The 19,866-nt window shown below is 48.4% G+C and overlaps 1 protein-coding gene across 4 annotated transcripts in view; it reads right to left on the bottom strand.

Annotated features, from left to right (window-relative positions):
• MRAP2 (melanocortin 2 receptor accessory protein 2) overlaps positions 1 to 19,866 on the bottom strand; it is a 57,734-nt gene that overhangs the window by 16,163 nt on the left and 21,705 nt on the right. For all 4 annotated transcript variants that reach the window (XM_032806076.2, XM_032806073.2, XM_075063826.1 and 1 more), the window contains one exon: positions 14,763 to 14,862. In XM_032806076.2, the coding sequence (XP_032661967.1) occupies positions 14,763 to 14,812 (50 nt within the window). In that variant the 5' untranslated portion in view covers positions 14,813 to 14,862. The remainder of the gene's footprint in view (positions 1 to 14,762; positions 14,863 to 19,866) is intronic.

Genomic DNA, 19,866 nt, shown 5'->3' with positions numbered 1-19,866 from the left:
ACCAAAAAAATGAGGAGCTGCTGTCCCCCCATTATAACCTTATCCCAGTGGTTAGAGCACTCACTTAAGATGCTGAAGACCTTGATTCAAATGTCCCTTCTGCCTGATGTGGAGCAGGGATTTAGACCCACATCTCCCAAGTTTCAAATGAGAGTAACCTAACCACCGGGCTATGAAATATTCTGGGGTAGCTCGCTCTCTCACTGTCCCCTGATGAAGCTGTTCCAGAATGTAAAACTATTATGGGCCAGACAGAGTGAGAATGCTCTATAGCCCTATGGTTAGGGCTCTCTCCTGAGAGACTCCAAGTTCCTGTTCCAATGACTATTTAGTTATTTATACAAAGTGGAACAGCTTCAACATGAGACACAGAGACCGACTGTAGAATACTCTATAGCCCAATGGTTAAGATGCTCACGCTTCTCGGATTCTGGGTAAAATCCCAGCTCCATCAAAGCCAAGGGCAAAACTCCATTGATTTCAATGGAGCCAGGATTTCACCCATTGTTTCAAACTGAGGACAATATAAAAGGCCAGGAGGGCAGCAGGATAGCTATGAAGACTGAATAAATAGCTAGGAGACCCAGAAACTCAGCACAGAAAAGCAGGGGAGCCTAAAGAGTAGTAGAAAACCATCCTATGCAATAAGACTTTTATATGATCTATCAATACTGATAAATCAAATAAGCAGTGTAAAAGTTAAAACCCTATGTTACACAGAGATGATCTATATGGTATATAATGCAAGTGTATTCGATTCAGTATGATTTAAAAAGTTTGCCCAAGAGCAAAAAACATTGTCATTTTAGAGTGTATTCTATTAGTAGAATTTCCATTACAGTAATATCCTGTGATTTACAAAGCCAGTAAGTGTGTTCTAATGGATTTTAATAGATTTTTCACAGGGGAAGTTAAACTCTGTAAAGAAGAGAATGTACAGTTAAAAAAAAACACACGCACCTAGGCTTTATTATATTAAGGCCCTTTGTTATTGATATTTACCCATTTCCCCCCCAAAATTCTCAAGTTTTTCAAAAAGTCATTGTTCAGGTTTTACTGATACCCCCTCCTCTCCCCTACCCCCCAATTTTGGTACCGGGGGAATTTTTGAAGGAGAAACAGATCGGCTACGCTGAAGGAACAGGGTCAGGAGGGGGCTGCATCTGGTGGGATGAGTACTCAAAGGATATAGCCTCTCCTCCTGACCCCAGCCCCTCAGTGAGGCCCCCCATTCATTTCCCCTGCATGGGGGCTGGTGGAATGAGATGGGCAAGGAATCGAGCCCCTGCAGCTGAGACAACCCAACTACTGCAGGCAGTGGAAGGCTTCCCCAACTGTCACAAACAGAGAACACCATCACTGTCCATTGTTTTCAGTTTTTAAACCAATTTGCTCATGCTTTTTAAATTTTTGAATAAAAACTGATAAATTCCTGGGAAATTTAAAACAAAATAAATATCCAAAACAAAAGGGCTTAGATGTTTACCGGCTCCCAAGCTTTTCACTATTGGGCACAATACAGGCTACAATGATTGATGCAGATATTCTTTTTCTATTTATATTAGTCTGCCTTGGTAATTTTGAGAGCAGTTTGAAGCTGTGCAATTATATTAGTCAACAATTTGTAAGTACAGGTTACAAGAACAGACTTATGAGGTACATATACCGGTTTTCCTAAGGCCATTTTTAAATGAGCTATCAATGAAGTCTGGACATCTAGACTAGTTTTCATGCACAGATACAGCAAGCCTCAGCAATCTTGTGGCCTGTTTCTTCCCCAACGTGATTTTCTGAACATGGATAATTTACAAAAAACATAGACAAAAACAATTCTGGCCTTATTGCCATAATTATCAAAATAGAGTTCTTATTTTTCCCTGCCTTCTACATTTTCTTTCTATTCTGTCCTCACTCTTCATATTATATCCTGACTGAAGACCTCAGGAAATCTGGTTTTGGACATCCTGTACAATTCTACTCAGAACATGCCCAGAGCTTATTTGTTATCTGAGGTGGTAAGCAGCCTTTGATGCACAGACGGGAGAATTCTGCTACCTATTCTGGATCAAGTTACATTTGTGCCCACATTAAGGCCCCTTTAATGCTGCCAGAGTTGGTCTAAAGGGACAACAGTATAGCTGTGAATCAGGGTCATTTCAAAGACCTGGGTATCCCATTAACATCAACTTGCTAGAAAAGTTCTGCAAAACAATTCACTACTGGACTTGTGAGTCAGGAAAAGGTCCAATGAGGTGGGAGGGGAGGGAAAATACAGCTCAAACTAAATCCACGGCCTGCATTGACTTTTCCCGTAAATATTTACTTTTCCCAGAAAATGTTATATTCTTACACATGCATCAAAAAGAAAAAGGGAACAATAGCATTCATTGCCTTCAGAGAACATTGATGAATAATGTTTCTAGCTCAGTAAGCAATATGTTATCTGAATCCATATAAAATAACAATGCTCTAAGACACTGGAACCAGGTCACTCCAGACACAGCTGTGATAATAACAAATATTCAACCATCCTACACTCAAATCTACATCCCATAGCTCCAAAGGACGCCAAAACTAAAGTAGGCACAACTGAGAAAACTACACTTTGCTTGGGGAATGAGGAAAAATACTAACAGAGAGCAGAAGCACAGTGAAAGGCTTCTGTAGGCCTTCCTTTCTCCCTGAGGCATCTTTCCCACAATACAAACAAACACACCCATATCCTTGTGTGTTCATTGCACCATGCTCACTCCAATCATTCCTCTCCCCCACACTATTTACTTGGATTATAGTAGCACATGTCGGATCAAATCAGGGATGACTGCTCCAACAACCCAAGCACCATTTAGACATTTAAGGAAAGAGACTCTTAAGCTCTTTTTGGGCAGGGACTGTCTATATTATGACTGTCATAAACAGATGGTTAAGAGTTAATGTCTCTTTTACCTGTAAAGGGTTAAGAAGCTCAGTGAATCTGGCTGACACCTGACCAGAGGACAATGGGGGACAAGATACTTCAAATCTTGGTGGAGGAAGTCTTTGTTTGTGCTGTTTGTTTTGTTCGTTGTTCGCTCTTGGGGCTAAGAGGGACCAGACGTACACCCAGGGTTTCCCAATCTTTCTGAATCAGTCTCTCATGTTTCAAAATAGTAAGTAATAGCCAGGAAAGGCGGATTAGTCTATGTTTGTTTCTTTTACTTGTAAATGTGTCTTTTGCGCAGGGATTTTGCTGTAACTTTGAATCTCAGGCTGCGGGGGAGGAGTCCTCTAGGCTATATGAATCTGAGTACACTGTAAAACATTTTCATCCTGATTTTACAGAGATAATTTACCTTTTCTTTCTTAATTAAAAGCTTTCTTTTTAAGAACCTGATTGATTTTTTTCCTTGTTTTAAGACCCAAGGGATTGGGTCTGAACTCACCAGGGATTGGTGAGGGGAAAAGGAGAGGGGAGGTTAATTCCTCTTTGTTTTAAGATCCAAGGAGTTGGATCAGTGTAGCCTCTTGGAGTAACCTGGGGCGGGGGGAGTCTCTGGGGGAAAAAGAGGAGAGGAAGGCTAATTTCTCGTTGTGTCAGATCCAAGGGGTTGGGTCTTGGGTCCCAAGGGAAGGTTTGGGGAACAGGAAGGTGTGCCAAACACTATATTTTTGGCTGGTGGCAGTGTACCAAATTTAAGCTGGTAATTAAGCTTAAAAGTGATCATGCAGGTCCCCACTTTTTGGACGCTAAAGTTCAAAGTGGGGAAAAAACCTTGACAATGACAAAACACAGCAGAGACAGTTAAACAAAAGGGGAGGGGGGCATGATGAGGTCACTGGAACAAGCAGTAGTCAGACTCTGAATAACAATGCTCCCTCATGTATGTTATCTTCCCTCCTTCACTGCACAGACACAATTTCCGTCTCATGAGTAATTTCGACATATCAATATTTGTATTCACTCTGAATCTGAAGGAAGATTAGCATTTTAAAAATTTCCCATGAAACAGAATTTCTGAAAAATTTTGATTTAAAAAATGAACATTTTGGAATTTTGAAATTTTATTTTTATATCATTTTTATGTTATTTCATGACATAATATGCATCACTCTTACTACTCCTGGGAGCATTCTGCACCAAGCAATTAAAAATTCTGCACACAATATTTTAAAATTCTGCAAATTTTACTCATCAAAATAACTACATAATCACGCCAGTTTCAATTATTTTGGTAATTTGTTTCAAAATACCTGTCAGCAAGTATGTCTGTAACAATACAGACACACAAAAATTCTCCCAGGAGTAGAGCGTTAAAGAAACCCCTATGACAACCCAATTCCTGTTTCTCTGCCCCCTTTCCTCCCCCAGAGCCCAGCCAGGGGGCCAGATACCACAACCCCTCTCCCCCAGAGCCCAGTTGGCCCAGACACCTGCACCCCCTTCACCCCAGAATGCAACCAAGGAGCACCCCCCCCTTGCCCAGACACTCCCCCCACCTCAGAGCCCAAGGATCCAGAGAGAGAAACAGCCTGATGCTCAGTCCCAGTCTTGCACAGAGTTTCCTCTGCACCGCCCTCTCCTCCCCTCAGGGCATGCTGGGAACTGCAGCCGCCAAGAACCCTCTAGCTCTCTTCCCATCCCCCCAGCAATGTCTTCTATGTTCGAGCTGGGCTCTGCCGCGTCCAGCAGCCCCTAGTGGCAGCCAGAAGCACTGTAGCCCATTTCTGTGAGGGAAAGGAAATTCTGTGCACAAAACATTAATTCCTGCAAAATTCTGCATTGCGCAGTTGGCAGAATTCCCTTAGGAGTATCCTACTGACAACAGCTGAAATAATTATTTAAAAAATAAAACACATTAAGGGCCGCTGGTATTTAGTACTGATTAAAACGTCTCCTGTTTGTGTTATAAATAAAACACTGACACTCCTTAGCCCATTGTTGCATGTGTGGATATGGTTTAACTAGGCTGCAACTTTATTAACTCATCTGGGAACTATCCAGCAATAACTCATTTCCACCTGACGGGGCTGCCATCAGTCCCCCACCCCTCCAAAACTGGCCCAAACCAGTCACTGAGACTCCATTGCCCTCCCCTCATATGAAAGTTAAGGGCCTGGGGAAAGGGGGTTGTCTCCAGATATTAGAAGCCTCAATCCCGTTACCCGGCTTCTTTAGTGGATACCTTCTCCTAAGTCCACTTTCAGTTTATCAGAGAACTGGACCCCCTATAGAATAAGTAACTACTCAGGACACTTGCATCCAGGCATGAGAGGTGACTCAGGACTGGAGAGACAGGATTTAGATCCCCTCCCACAGGTGCACAAGGGCCAGTGAGTTACCTGAGTCCCATGGGCCCACCCACCAGCTCAAGTGATGCCTTTCCATCCTCCATCTGTCGAGTGATGGGGGACTCTTAAAGGCGCCACTACCCTTTTCCCCCCTGCTAGTTCCAACAAAGTGCAGCCTGCTTCACCACCACCTTCAGATGGACAGAGCTGAGACTGAAACAGTCCAGAGAGATCTGCAAGTGATGTGAGATGACAAACACTATGAATATCTAAACAATCAAGGAAAAGAGCTAACCAGGAGCAGGCAGAGTGCTCAAGAAGGAGAAAAGCAAGTATGATTCTTTCACAACCAATTCCTCATCCACTACAATAGAGACCTCACTCCATAGAGACGGCCTTTTATTTCACTTGTGGTTTGTGGGCCGAGCTCACATAATCTATCGGTGCTGAGTGGTGGAGTCCGCATGAGCTCACCATGTCTGAAAATCAGGCCACCTATTTTTTTTGTTTATTCATAGTCTTTCAATTTAGAATAAAATGTTCCTGCAACACAGGCTCTAAAATTATTTAAGATTATAAACCAAATAGGTAGGCCAGTCAAATCACCCCTTTTACCAAGTAGAAACTCATAATCAAAAGGTATCAGCCCATATTTTGGCCAGCACCTCTATCCCCCGCCTCTGTTCAAAAGACAGATGAAGGACAGGGGCCCTGCAGGATTCACAAAAAAAAAGAACAAATCCAGACTATGTCAGATCAGGAGCTAAATGGCTTTCAAGAACGCACAGGCTTTTATGCCGAACATCCTGCCAGGCACCCTGTATCCACAGTAACCTTGCATCAGCACCTCTCCTAACTGCAGCTGTGGCCTGGTACCATGGGGAGAGTGATGCTCTCTCAGATCAGCAGGCCCAAGATATAGAAACCAAGCATCAGGTGACCACATTTGAAAAAATTCAGCTGAATCAGTCTCCTCTCTCATTTTAAGCCACGGGATCAGTATTTTCATCTAATTTCACTCTCTTGAGGGCAAGCTTCTTTACCTGCCCTGAAAGTAGAAGGTAATGGGGAATATTTGGGGGTTGGAGTGCACCTACTGTTAACATGTGAAAAGATGCAATGGCTGGAAGGCAGTACTTGTGATGTCAGATTCTGGTAATGCCGGGGAACTCACGCACAGTGGATAGAAGCACGGCTGCCCCACACTAAGTGCATACGGTAGAGACGTGTATCACAACTCTGGGTACCACCGAGAAGCATCAACTCCTAAAACCCTCCGTATCAGATTGCAACCCTTCAGCTTCTTAGAAGGAGCCATTAAGGTACATCAGCTTTAACACAGGCTACATCTACACTGCATTTTATTCATGTATCATTTTGCCACCCTCCACACGTCCCTATTTCCCCAACTGTCTGCTCGTCACTGCACCCCACTTGCAGTGACTTATGTAGTAGATGTAAAAGACGGTTACTCACCTTTGTAACTGTTGTTCTTCGAGATGTGTTGCTCATATCCATTCCAGTTAGGTGTGCACGCACTGCGTGCACATTCGTGGGAGACTTTTACCCTAGCAACACTCGGTGGGCCGGCAGGGCGCCCCCTGGAGTGGCGCCGTCATGGCGCCTGATATATTACCCCTGCCGGCCCGACCGCTCCTCAGTTCCTTCTTGCCGGCTACTCCGACAGAGGGGAGGAGGGGGTGGGTGTGGAATGGATATGAGCAACACATCTCGAAGAACAACCAGTCACAAAGGTGAGTAACCGTCTTTTCTTCTTCGAGTGCTTGCTCATATACCCATTCCAGTAGGTGATTCCCAAGCCTTACCTAGGCGGTGGGGTCAGAGTGAGACGTTGCGGAAAGCAAGACCGCTGAACCGAAGGCGGCATCGTCTCTAGATTGGTCAACCAGCGCATAGTGCGATGTAAAGGTATGCACGGACGACCAGGTAGCCGCCTGGCATATGTCCTGGATGGGGACCTGGGCCAGGAAAGCAGCAGACGAGGCTTGAGCCCGAGTAGAATGGGCGGTGATCCGCCCAATTGGGACGTGAGCCAAGTCATAGCACGTCGGATACAAGATGTTACCCACGATGAAATCCGCTGGAAGTTATAGGGAGACCTTTTCATACGCTCCGCCACTGCTATGAATAATTGGGCGAGCGTCTGAAGGCTTTAGTCCTGCTGATGTAGACCGCGAGGGCCGGCGGACATCCAGGGTGTGTAGCTGCTGGTCTCGGCGGATGTGTGCGGCTCGGGAAGAAGACCAGAGAAAAATATCTTGATTAAGAGATGAAATGGTGAGACAACCTTCGGAAGGAAGGCTGGGTGTGGTCGTAGCTGCACCTTATCTTTGTGAAAGATGGTGTAAGGTGGGTCTACAACCAACGCACGGAGCTCAGATACGCGTCTGGCAGAGGTGATAGTTACCAGGAAGGACGTCTTCCATGACAGATAAAGTAAAGAGCAGGTTGCTAACGGCTCAAAAGGGGGCCCCATGAGTTTAGACAGCACCAGGTTTAGATCCCACGTAGGGGAAGGAGGCTTAACCGGAGGGTACAGTCTCTCAATCCCTAAAGGAACCTGGAAACGATGGGGTGTGAAAAGGTGGAAGTACCGGACTCTCCAGGATGGAAGGTGGAGATTGCGGACTAGATGGACCCTAATGGAAGAGAGGGCTAGGCCCTGGCCCTTGAGATAGACAACAAGTAGTCGAGGACGACAGACTGGAACAGCATCAGGGACCATGGAATGCCGTGTACACCAGAATGAGAATCGCTTCCACTTTGCGAGATAAGTCGCCCGCGTAGAGGGTTTCCTGCTACCCAAAAGGACCTGTTGAACCTCGGCGGAGCACTGGCGCTCAGACTCGTTCAACCAGACAGAAGCCACGCCGTCAGGTGTAGGGACGGGAGGTCTGGGTGACGAAGCCTGCCGAAATCTTGTGTTATAAGGTCCGGGTACAGAGGTAGTGGTATTGGAGGCGCCAGGGACAGGTCGAGCAGCATGGTGTACCAATACTGTCTCGGCCATGCCCGAGCGATCAGGATCAGCTTGGCCTTGTCCCTGCGCAACTTGAGCAGGACCCTGTGGATTAAGGGAAAGGTGGAACGCATACAGGAGACCCCTTGTCCAGGGAATGAGAAAGGCGTCCGAGAGGGAGCCCGGGGAGCGGCCCTGCAGGGAGCAGAACATCTGACACTTCCTGTTCTCCCTTGGAGGCGAATAGGTCTATCTGGGGAAAGCCCCACCTCCGGAAAACAGAAAACAGGACGTCCGGACAGATGGACCATTCGTGTGTCAGGAACGATCGGCTCAGGCGGTCCGCTAGAGTATTCCGGACCCGGGGAGGAAGGAGGCTATCAAGTCGATTGACTGGGCTATACAAAATTCCCACAGTTGTAGTGCCTCTTGGCAAAGAGGAGTAGATCGTGTTCCTCCTTGCTTGTTTATATAATACATGGCCGTTGTGTTGTCCGTGAAAATGGCAACACAACGGCCCTATAGCTGCTCGCGAAATGCCTGGCATGCCAACCGGACCGCCCTTAGTTCGCGGACATTGATGTGGAGCTGGAGTTCTGGTAAGGACCAAAGCCCTTGGGTCTGCAGATGGCCCGGGTGTGCGCCCCACCCCAGAGCGGAAACATCCGTCGTCAGGGATAGCGAGGGTTGAGGCGGATGGAACGGCCGACCGGCGCACACCAGGGGGGGGTCCAGCCACCAGTTGAGGGAGCCCAGTACGTGTGACGGTATTGTGACTATCATGTCCAGGGCATCCCTGCATGGCCGAAAGACTGAGGCGAGCCAGAGTTGCAGAGGGCGCATGCGTAGTCTCGCGTGCTTTGTCACAAAAGTGCACGCAGCCATGTGACCGAGGAGGGTGAGGACGGTGCAGGCAGTGGTAGTGGAAAGGCGTGGACCCCTGAACGAGAGAAACTATCGATGTGAATCTTTGAGGAGGCAAGCTGGCTGTTGCTCGATTCGAGTCCAGCAGCGCTCCTATGAATTCTATTTCCTGCGTTGGGAGCAGGATGGATTGTCTAGATTGATGATCAATCCTAGATGAGAGAACAGGTCTTTGATGAACTGTACGTGCCCGTCACCTGGGCCTCGGAAGCCCCTCGAATCAGCCATCGTCGAGGTAGGGAAAGACATGAATGTGACAACGGAGGTAGGCCGCGACTACTGCCATACACTTGGTAAAAACTCGAGGGGCGCCGAGGAGAGGCCGAAGGCAGAACCGCAAACTGGTAGTGATGACGGTTCACTACGAAAGGAAGAAACCTCCTGTGCAGTGGGTAGATCGCGATGGAAAATATGCGTCTCTCATGTCGAGAGCAACGTACAATCTCCGGCATCGAGGGAAGGAATGATGTTTCCAGCATACCATGCGGAACTTGAGCTTCCTGATATACTTGTTCAGAGCTCGCAGGTCTAAGATGGGGGAGGCCGCTTTCGCCTTGGGAATCAGGAAGTACCTGGAATAGAACCCTCTGCCTCTCATGGCCTCTGGAACCTTCTCTATGGCCCCAATGTGAGGAGCTTCGAACTTCCTGTAGAGGAGTTGCTCGTGAGAGGGGTCCCTGAAGAGGACGAGGAGGGAGGGTGGGAAGGCGGGTCGATAAACTGAAGATGGTAGCCGCCTTCCACCGGTGCTGAGGACCCAGCGGTCTGATGTTAGCTGGGACAAGGCAGGGAAGAAAGCAGCAAGGTGGTGGAAACTGAGCAGGATTCCGGGAGGAAATCGGTACAGTGCTCTCGAGGCACCTTCAAAAGCTAGGTTTCGGTCCTGCTGGGTTTTGCGCGGGACCGGAGTTGTTACCCGCTTGACGGCCAGATGCGTCTACGAGAGGTCCTGCCTCTACGCCTGGAGAGTCTTGTCTCGGCCGAGGTGGGGGTAGAACTGTCGGGGCTGGGGACGGAAGGGCCGTCTTTGGGTTTGCGGCATGTGCATCCCCAGCGAGCGCATATATTACGCGATTGTCTTTAAGCTTTGGAGGCGAGGGTCTGTCTTCTGAGAGAGAGACCCTGGCCGTCAAGGGGTAGGTCCTATTCGTGTATACTGGAGCTCCGGTGGTAACCCGGACGCTTGCAGCCACGAAATATGCCTCATAGCGACCCCTGATGCAAGAGTTCTAGCCGCAGAGTCCGCTGCATCTAAGGAGGCCTGAAGGGAGGTCCTGCCACCTTTTTTCCCTCCTGTAGAGCGCCGAAACTCTTTGCAGGAGTTCATGTGGAGAAGCTCAGTATATAAATTTCCCACTGCCTCCCTAGTGTTGAGCTGTAAACGCTCAGTAGGGCCTGCTGATTGCGACTCTGAGCTGGAGACACCCAGCAGAATAGATCTTCCTGCCAGGAGGTCCATGCGCCTGGCCTCTCTAGACTCGGGCGCAGGGGCTTGTTGGCCACTGCTGCTCTCGCTTGTGACTGATTGACCACCAATGAGCAGGCGGAGGGTGGACATAGAGGTATTCGTACCCTGTGGACGGGACCATCTTGTATTTTGCGCTCAACCCCTTAGCCAGGGGAGGCACCGAAGCCGGGGTTGCCAGATTTTAATCGGCTCATGCCTGGATACGAATGAAGGGGAGCGCTACGCATGTTGGGGTCTCCGCAAGAGGATACTGACATCTGGGTCATCCCCTCAGAACCTCCTCTACGGTAGTTTATATTTAAAGCAACCCGGCGTAGTAGTCCTGGTGGGCCTGAGGTCGATAGGCAGTGGGCCTGATGTAGATGTTCCGCCACCAGCCTCCGTTCCAAGGGAAGAAGGGATGAGACTCCGGACCAAAGGTCTTGAAGAGACTTGGTCCTGTGGGGCATCTCCACTTGTTTCAGGGTGAGCACAGTGTCCCGGGCTGGGAGCATGCTCCATTAGTTTCTGGAGGTGGTCTGCTCACTGTGGACTCAGGTGCCCTTTTGTCGGAGGGAACGGAGAAAGGCGGTGGTGGTGACGCCCCTGGCTCTGGTGGTAAGCCCACGGAGTCCAAAAGGCCATGGCTGAGGTCCTTGAGTGTCCGAATTTCCATAAGATGTCGATTCGGCATGGGAGGAACAGGATGGTTGGCGGGATGGCCAGGCGGGCCGCAGAGTGTGAGAGGATCATCTCTACGACCAGTTGAAGTCCTGTCCGCGTCGGTGCCGGGGCGGTACCTGGAGTCCCGCCGGTGCCGCGAAGGCGACCGGACCTCTACCAGCGCGGTGCGGGAGTCGACCGGTGCCGGGAGCCTCCGTGCCGAGATCGCTGCGGGACGTCGGTGCCGCGGAGGTCGAACCGGTGCCAGGGAGGCTCCCGGTGCCGAGACCGGCTCCCGAGACGTGCACGGTGCCGAGGCAGTGCCGAGATCTGGAATGGCGCCGGTTGCCTTGACGGCGATCGGACGTGGCCGGGTACCGCGAGACGTCCGGTTACCTGAAGGGGAATGGTACCGGGACTGCGAGCGGCCGCGGGATCCGGAGCGATGGTAGAGACGGGACCGTCTGCATGACTCGACCTGGAACGAGTCCCACGGTGCCGGGTGAAGAAGGTCTCACAAGAGCCGGCTTGCCAGAGATTGTGGGACCCGCACCGGCGATGCCGGGGTCGAGGCAGCTCAGGCTCTGTCATCGCAATGAGGTCTCGTGCAGCTGAGAACGTCTCCGGGGTCGAAGGCACAATAAGTCAACCGCGGCACGCGCCGGGGAGCCAAGGCACTGGACTCGACGGCCTTCCGAGGCTGGAATCAACGGTGCAACAACCTCGAGGCCGGCAGAAGGAGTCGGTGCGGGCAGTCTGTTGTGGGTAAGCGCTCTGACTGCGGGGCTGTGTAGTGGGCCGCAGGAGGCACTTGTTCCGGTGCCACGGGTGATGCCGAGGACGGTGGAGTGAGCGCTGCCTCCATGAGCAACTGTTTAAGGCGAACGTCCCTCTCTTTTTTGTCCGGGGCTTGATATGCCTTACAAATCCTGCATCTGGTCTGTCAGGTGGGATTTGCCCAGACACTTCAGACAAGAATCGTGCGGGTCGCCTGTGGGCATCGATCGACAGCAGGCCACGCACGTTTGAAGCCCACGACCCAGGCATGAGCCCGGTACCAGGGTAGGGGATGGGCTAACCACGATCCCTACTAACTAATTACAAACAACTACTACTAAAGAATGAAACTAATACTAACTACTATTTAAAAGTTCAACTATATACAAAAATTCAAGAGGATACGAGTGAATGCTAGGGAGTGGAACAGATAGTCTGTGCTCCACAGTTCAACGACCGACACGGGCGGTAAGAAGGAACTGAGGAGCGGTTGGGCCGGCAGGGGTATATATCAGGCGCCATGACGGTGCCACTCCAGGGGGCGCCCTGCCGACCCACCGAGTTTTGCTAGGGTAAAAGTCTCCGACGAACGTGCACGCGGCACACGCACACCTACTGGAATGGATATGAGCAAGCACTCGAAGAAGAACCTAGGTTACCATACATTACACACCTCTTTAGGCAGCACGTAGGACAGGAGTGGGCAAACTTTTTGGCCCGAGGGCCACATCAAGGAATAGAAATTGTATGGCGGACCATGAATTCTCACAAAATTGGGGTTGGGATGTGGGAGGGGGTGCAAGTTGTGGTGTGGGGATGAGAGGTTTAGGGTGCAGGAGGGTGCTCTGGGCTGGGACCAAGGGGTTCGGGTGTGGGGAGAGGCTCAGAGGTGCAGGCTCCGAGTGCCGCTTCCCTCAAACACAGTGCAGCCCCAACCCAGCACCCCAGCCAGTCTGGGGCCAAGCTGCATGGTTTGGCTCCCGGGCTGGCTTAAAATGGCTCGGGGGCTGGATCTGACCCATGGGCCATAGTCTGCCCACCCCTGATGTAGAGTATATGTAGCTACATGCCACAGTAAAGAGCAGGCTGCATCTGATCTGCAGTGTGAAGCCAAATGCGTCAGTGAAAGGCTCTGGCAGAGGGAGCTGCCTGAGCCTTTTGAAGCTGCCTCTCTCCTGCCAGTCTTTCACTGCAGCGGTGAAAGGCTCTGGCAGTTCTGTGCGTTAGGAAAAGGATGCTGTACTGCTAAAAATAGCAGTGTAGACAGGGGAAGGCATTGCTTGTGCAAGTACAGAGCCCTGCAGTGTACATACTCACAAGGTTCAGGAGTGCCTAAGCAATGCCTCACTGTCTACACTGCTATTTATACCCGTGCTGGAGGGCTTGTAATGTGTGTACTCTATATGCTGCCAAAAGGAGTGTGCAGCATAGATGTACCTCTAAAGCAGGCCTGCACAACATGCAGCCCGGGGGCCGCATGCGGCCTGCGTGGGGCTCACTGTGCGGCCCATGGGGGGTGAGTAGGCAGGTGGCGGGTGAGGGAGGGGGGCTGAAGAGGCAGATGGGCAGTGGTGGGGGGCTGAGGCGGCGAGCCGGTGGCAGGGGTGAAGGGGTTGAGGCAGCAAGTGATGAGTCAGTGGCTGACATGTTCTACTGATTTGGTCTGGCTCCCATCCCCTCTCCAAGGGTTGCAGCTGTCTGGAGGTGCTGCCTTCCACGCCTTCCTAAGTCACACCTCATTCATTCAATAGGGCAACTGATTACAAAGTTGGTGGAAGATCTTATTATACTTCTAGCAAAAAGACATTTTTCTTTTACCTTAATTATACTACCTTAGGGGCTCCCTATAACATATTACCAAGGTTCAATACTGCTGTTCGGTCGGGCAGCGCTGGGGAAGGAGGGTTTGTTTCTGCGGGGTGGGCAGTCCTGGGGGGGTGGCGGCACTAGGGGTGTGTGTATTGTGTTTCAGGGGGGCTTGGCGGCGCCGGGGGGGCGGCCCTCAGCTGTTTTCTTTGGAGTAATATGGCCCTCGCTGCTTTATGAGTTGTGCAGGCCTGCTCTAAAGGAATACAACAAAAAAAGAGTCCTGTGGCACCTTACAGGCTAACAGATGCATTGGAGCATGAGCTTTTGTGGGTGAACACCCACTTCGTCAGAGGCCTAAAATACAGCCTATCATCTTTCTTTTAGGCTGAAAGTGTGCACATATGCTCATTATGCTGTCCTTCCTCTCTACTTGCGTACTGATTTTGCTAAGCAGGTGGAGGTATTAAAATATTCTATACAGAAGTGCTCTCTCAAATGAATTCTGAAAACAAAGATGCTTGATTATTTTGGTGCCATCAACCTGGTCACAAGAGCAAAATAGGCAGGCAGAGTAGAACGGTGGTATAATATCTACACTGACAAAACACATCCTGGGACCACACAGAAACAAGCACACTGGATTTATTGTCTGGTCCGCCAAAGATGACTGATGTTAGAAATTATGCTGCTCTTGTTTCTGAATAGGCAGATGTTTTATCATCAGCTGGAAAGTATTAAAAAAAAATCTCCTTTTTTTATAGTAGGTAAAATTCTGGGCAGTTTAGCCTTGACAGTGTCCCCTTTACAAACAACTCAATAGAAGGGACCATCACTGTAACGGGAAAAACATTTGATCAGCACATCACATTGCTGTCGCCCTCTGATCAGACTCACTCTGGGTGCGGTGCTCCTGTCTTCGTCAGCAAGGTCAGCACAAAGAACATGAAAATGACAAAAACTGCCAGACCAACCCAAAATCCAATCACAATGGAATCTGCAGGAGAGAGGTAATAAACTGATTAGTATTCCACCTTCGCTTGTAAACAGGTTCCATTCCACATAATGTGTCATGACTCAGAGTTCAGAAAGGTTTTGTTTCTTATCAAAAGACACATTCAACATCCTGACCGGCCAATGTACCAGGCACTGTGTCTCTGGAAAAAGCCAATGGATATAAAAGTGATTAATTCAGCATCAGATACACCAAGCATGCACAGCACTGAATGCAGAAACAATTCTTTATTTAATTTCCACTTTTATAGCAATAAAACCTCAGGACAGGCCAATGTTTGGCATCCTAGGTTCTTGAACTCCTCCCAGCCACTCAGGCCTGGTCTACACTACGCGTTTAAATCGATTTCCACACTACAACGCCCTTTATATCGATATAAAGGGCTCTTTAAATCAATTTCTGTACTCCTCCCCGACGAGAGGAGTAGCGCTAAATTCGATATTAACATATCGGATTACAGTCACGTGTGGATGGAAAGCGAATTATTGCCTCGGGCGTATCCCCACAGATGACCATCTGACAGCTCTCGGCACACAGCATCTGAACTCGGATGCAGCGGGACGCGAAAACAGGAAAAAGCCCTGCGAACTTTGAATTAATTTCCTGTATTGCCCAGCTGCGAGCTCTTGCGATCAGCACGGTGGCGATGCAACATCAAACAAAAAGAGCTCCAGCATGACCGTACGGAGGAGAATACTGCATGCTGATCGCTGTATGGGGGACAAATCTTTTCTATCAAAGCTCCGTTACAGAACGAAATGCCAACACGTGTAGTTGAAAAAATATCTCGCAGACACGACCGCGCTCGGTGAACAAGCCGTTAACGGGAAGCCAGAGCACGTCAAATGGACGCTCATGGATGGAGGCGCGGATAACGTGAGGGACTCCAGCTATCCAATAGTCCAAGAGTCTCTGAAAAGTATATTGGCTTTCTTGGCTGAGCTGCCCAATGTCTGTTAGGTTCAAACACAGTGTCTGGCAGATGGTCAAGGGAAAGCTCCTCGTTTCTTTACCCAACCTCTCCCCCCACAGTGAAAGAAAAGGGAAAGAATCATATCTTGACTTCTTTCAGATGTCACCCTATTGTACTCGACATGCCATCTGGTAGACCTGAGTGCGCAGCAGTGAAGAGCAGTGACCGCGACCATCTCATCTCCCTCCTTAGGTGGGAGAACGGTCCTTGAGGTAGGACTAGTAGAACCATCCTCATAATATCTAATGTTGAATGAGGGCCAATCATTCCGGTTACTCAGGTAAGAATAGGACAGAACGGCATATAACTAGCTTCCATCATAAGCAACTGGCGGTTCAGCCCCTGGGGTCGCCTTACCTGTTAAAGAAAAGATCTGTACCGGCCTGTCAACATGTCATAGCTAGCAGATGCTAGTGGCCCTCTCCCCACGACCGCTAAGGTCTGCCTGGACCTATCATTGTGCCGGCGAGGCGCCTCCCCTCATTGTATGTCACTAATCAGGTGTTTCTATTCCTGCATCTTTATGTACTTCATGACACACAATGGGCAGCAGCCATGCACAGGTAGCCAGGAAGGTTGAAAGGAGAGAGAACGGGGGGGTGGGGGTGTGGGCCAGGGGCACCCCTGTGAATCATGACACGGAGGCAGGTGCTCTCTAATACACTGGTCCTCTAATACACTTTGCCTTATTCTAGGCGGACTCGACTATTTTTAAAACCATCAAGGAGGATTGACTCGGGGGTCAATCCCCAATTTCGCTTTGCGTTGCGCCCCGGTCTGATTTCAGCCAGGGGCATCATGATAGCAGCGGACAGTACAGAGGGGAGAGTAACGTCCTTTCATATGCCAGTTTATCGCGCAGTAGACGGTACGAGACGATCGGTAACCGTCTCTGCTATCATGCAAAAGCAAGTGAATGCTGCTGTTGTATGACGCATGGGGGAGTATCGCCTCTCTGGCTTGCGGGCAATTACCGGTACATCATGAGCTCGAGCGATGGAGAGGATGCCGGAAAAACAAAAAAGAAGGGTGAACCGGGCTCCAGGGTTGCCGGTGCAATAGGCGTCTCTAAGCGGCACAGGAGAAAACGGCGAAAGAATTGTCAGCTGAGTTTGTAGCGGGCCGGACCAAAGAAAGGAATTGGATGACACAGTTACCAGAACCACCATGGACCATAAGTGATGCACGCGAATTCCAAGGCGTAGGGAGCACTCAGAAGGAACTGGGGGAGTGTAGCTGGACTAAAGGTACACACAATTGCACGCTTTCAGAAATCGACGTTAGCCTCGGACCATGGACGCACAACGCTGAATTACTGTGCCCAGTGTGGCCGCATGAAATCGAATTTATATCATCAGTTTTATAAAACCGATTTTAGCTAATTCGATATTATCCCGTAGTGTAGACGTGGCCTCAGTCTCCAGCAAGTGCCCTGTACTGCTATCATTAGTGCTTAATTACAGCCAATTTGTGTGTTATTGTGGCTGTACTCAATAGTCATTTGATTGGAATAACTAGAAATGCTATTTGGTCAAAAACAGGTAGTGGATAGAGCAATAAGTGAATTAAATGCACAGCATTATGGTAACAGGGGCTGATAGGTAAGTTAAATACAGGGGTTGCCAACACTTTCCATTAAAAAAGATTCTTACGATTTCTTTAAGAAGTTCTCACACTAGGGTGACCAGACAGCAAGTGTGAAAAATCAAGACAGGGGGTAGAGTGGAATAGGAGCCTATATAAGAAAGACCCAAAAATCAGGACGTCTCACACTTTCATAGTTTTCAGCAGGCCTTTGATACCTGATGGGGGAATGCTCTCAAACTACAGAAGTACCTGTTTCTATCTCAAAATCCATTCAATTTTTGCTAAGAAAAATCGTCATTTTCCCTTCTCTCTGATGAGCCTTAGGAAATTTTTGGCAACCTGCCAGAACTACTACTAAAAGACAACATTCTTAAGTTGGGCTTGCAGCACTGCCAAAGCAGCAGCAGCAGCACATGCTGTACTGAGCACACCAAAGAGCTACTAGAGTGAGAGGAAGACAGGTGGGCCAGGATCCCCCCAAACCCCAGACTGGCCCCAGTTGTCCACCCCTCCTCAGGTGCTCCCCCAGCTCACACGGGGGACGGGAGGAAAGGGTATGTGCACACCAGACCAGGCTCCCCACAACCATCCCAAGACCCAGCACATGGTCGTAGTGACCGCCACCACAACATAACAGCCCTCTCTTGTTGCCAACCTTAATTCACTTCCTGTGCATATATATGCATGATGATAAAGTCTTTAACTACATGACCACTTTCTCCTCCACAGAACCCCTGACTCACTCAATGCACAGGCTGGATGCACAAAGAGGCAGAATTCAGGCTGCATAGACAGTTGTAAATTTGGCTTTTCCTAACATTAAAGTGCTTTTAAAAATTGCAAATTAAACAACGTTTTAACATAGTTTAATTGTATTTACCGTATGTACTCGTTCATAAGCTGAATATTTTTGGTAAAAAAAATGACACATCAAAGAGCAAAGGTCGGCTTATAAACAGGTCTACACCAAAATTTGATGATTTTAAAACTGTGTGGAATCATTGAATTGAATATCTAATACATTGTTGTTTTGTTTACCTGGAGCATCTGCAGGCATGGAGCCCCACAGCTCCCTGTGGCCGCAGTTCACCGCTCCCAGCCAATGGAAGCTGTGGGAAGTGGTGCTTCCCACGGCTCCCATTGGCTAGGAATGGCAAACCGCGGCCACAGGGAGCTGTGGGGCTCCATGCCTGCAGATGCTCCACATAAACAAAACATCCCACCAGCGGCTTACCCTGACAGGCCGGGAGCCAAAGTTTGTTGACTTATTTATTGATGTCAATCCTGCAGCCTTTTAAAGTTGCAAAGGCTTTGTTTAGTGGACTAGACTGGCTTGAAATGGACCTCATAAGTCTCAAGCCAATATGAAAATATAACATGCAGAACTAATGGAATCTCTAATAAAATTGAAATAGCCTGTTATCCCTACAGACATACCAATCTACAGGGTTGCTTTGAAATAAAGAATAATAATAATTTGACAGTGATAAAGCAGGTGACATGCCTATATAAAGTCCTACAAAATCTATAACTACAATAATAATCTATTTTCACAGTAGCATTTAAAATGAACAGTGAAATCAAAAGAAAAAGGTTTTCTTATCATGCAGCATTCAAACTTAAAGTTGTTGAATATGCAGAAGCAAACAATAATTGCGACGCTGCTCATGAATTCTGTATCAATGAGAAGCAATTAAAAGAATGGCAAAAAAAACAACACACTAAAAGACATGCTAAGAAGCAAGAAAAAATGTCCAATGAAGTGCGCTTCATTTCCTGAGCTAGAGAAAGAGCTCAATATTTGCGTCATTGAATGTTGAAAAAATGGGTACATTGTCATCAGAACTGGAATTCGTCTGCGTACTCTGCAAATGTCAAAAGACAACAAATACAAGCCAGTAAAGCCGTCAGTGTTTGTCACATCAGCAGGTTAGTGTACTAGCTTCATGAACCATCATGGTCTCCATCTTCGTCAGTGAACAAAGATAGCGCAAAAACTGCCTAGAGATCTGGAAGAAAAAAAAACCAAATCTTTCCAAAGATTTATTATAAAATATCAAAAGGAATATGCCTTTGAACTGTCACAAATAGGAAATATGGACGAAACACCAATGACATTCGATCTCCCGAGCAACAGAACGGTAACCGGTGTTGGTGAAAAAAGTTTTAATTAAAACCACTGGCTATGAAAAAGTCCATTTTCTGGTGATTTTATCATATTTGGAACATGGATCAAAGTTCCCTCCTCTTGTTATTTTTAAAAGAAAAACCTTGCCTAAAAACATGAAATTTCCTGCTGGTGTCATCGTACGTGCACATGAAAAGGGATGGATGAAGGAAAGTGGGACTATTGAATGGCTGGGAAAAGTATGGAATAAGAGACCAGGAGCACTTTTCAAGAAACCTGCTATGCTCCTTTGGGACAT

This window comes from Chelonoidis abingdonii, chromosome 3 (genome assembly GCF_003597395.2).
Source record: "Chelonoidis abingdonii isolate Lonesome George chromosome 3, CheloAbing_2.0, whole genome shotgun sequence".
Taxonomy (NCBI): Eukaryota; Metazoa; Chordata; order Testudines; family Testudinidae; genus Chelonoidis; species Chelonoidis abingdonii.
The sequence above is the reverse complement of the archived record's forward strand: the minus strand, read 5'-3'. Positions and strand labels throughout refer to the sequence as shown.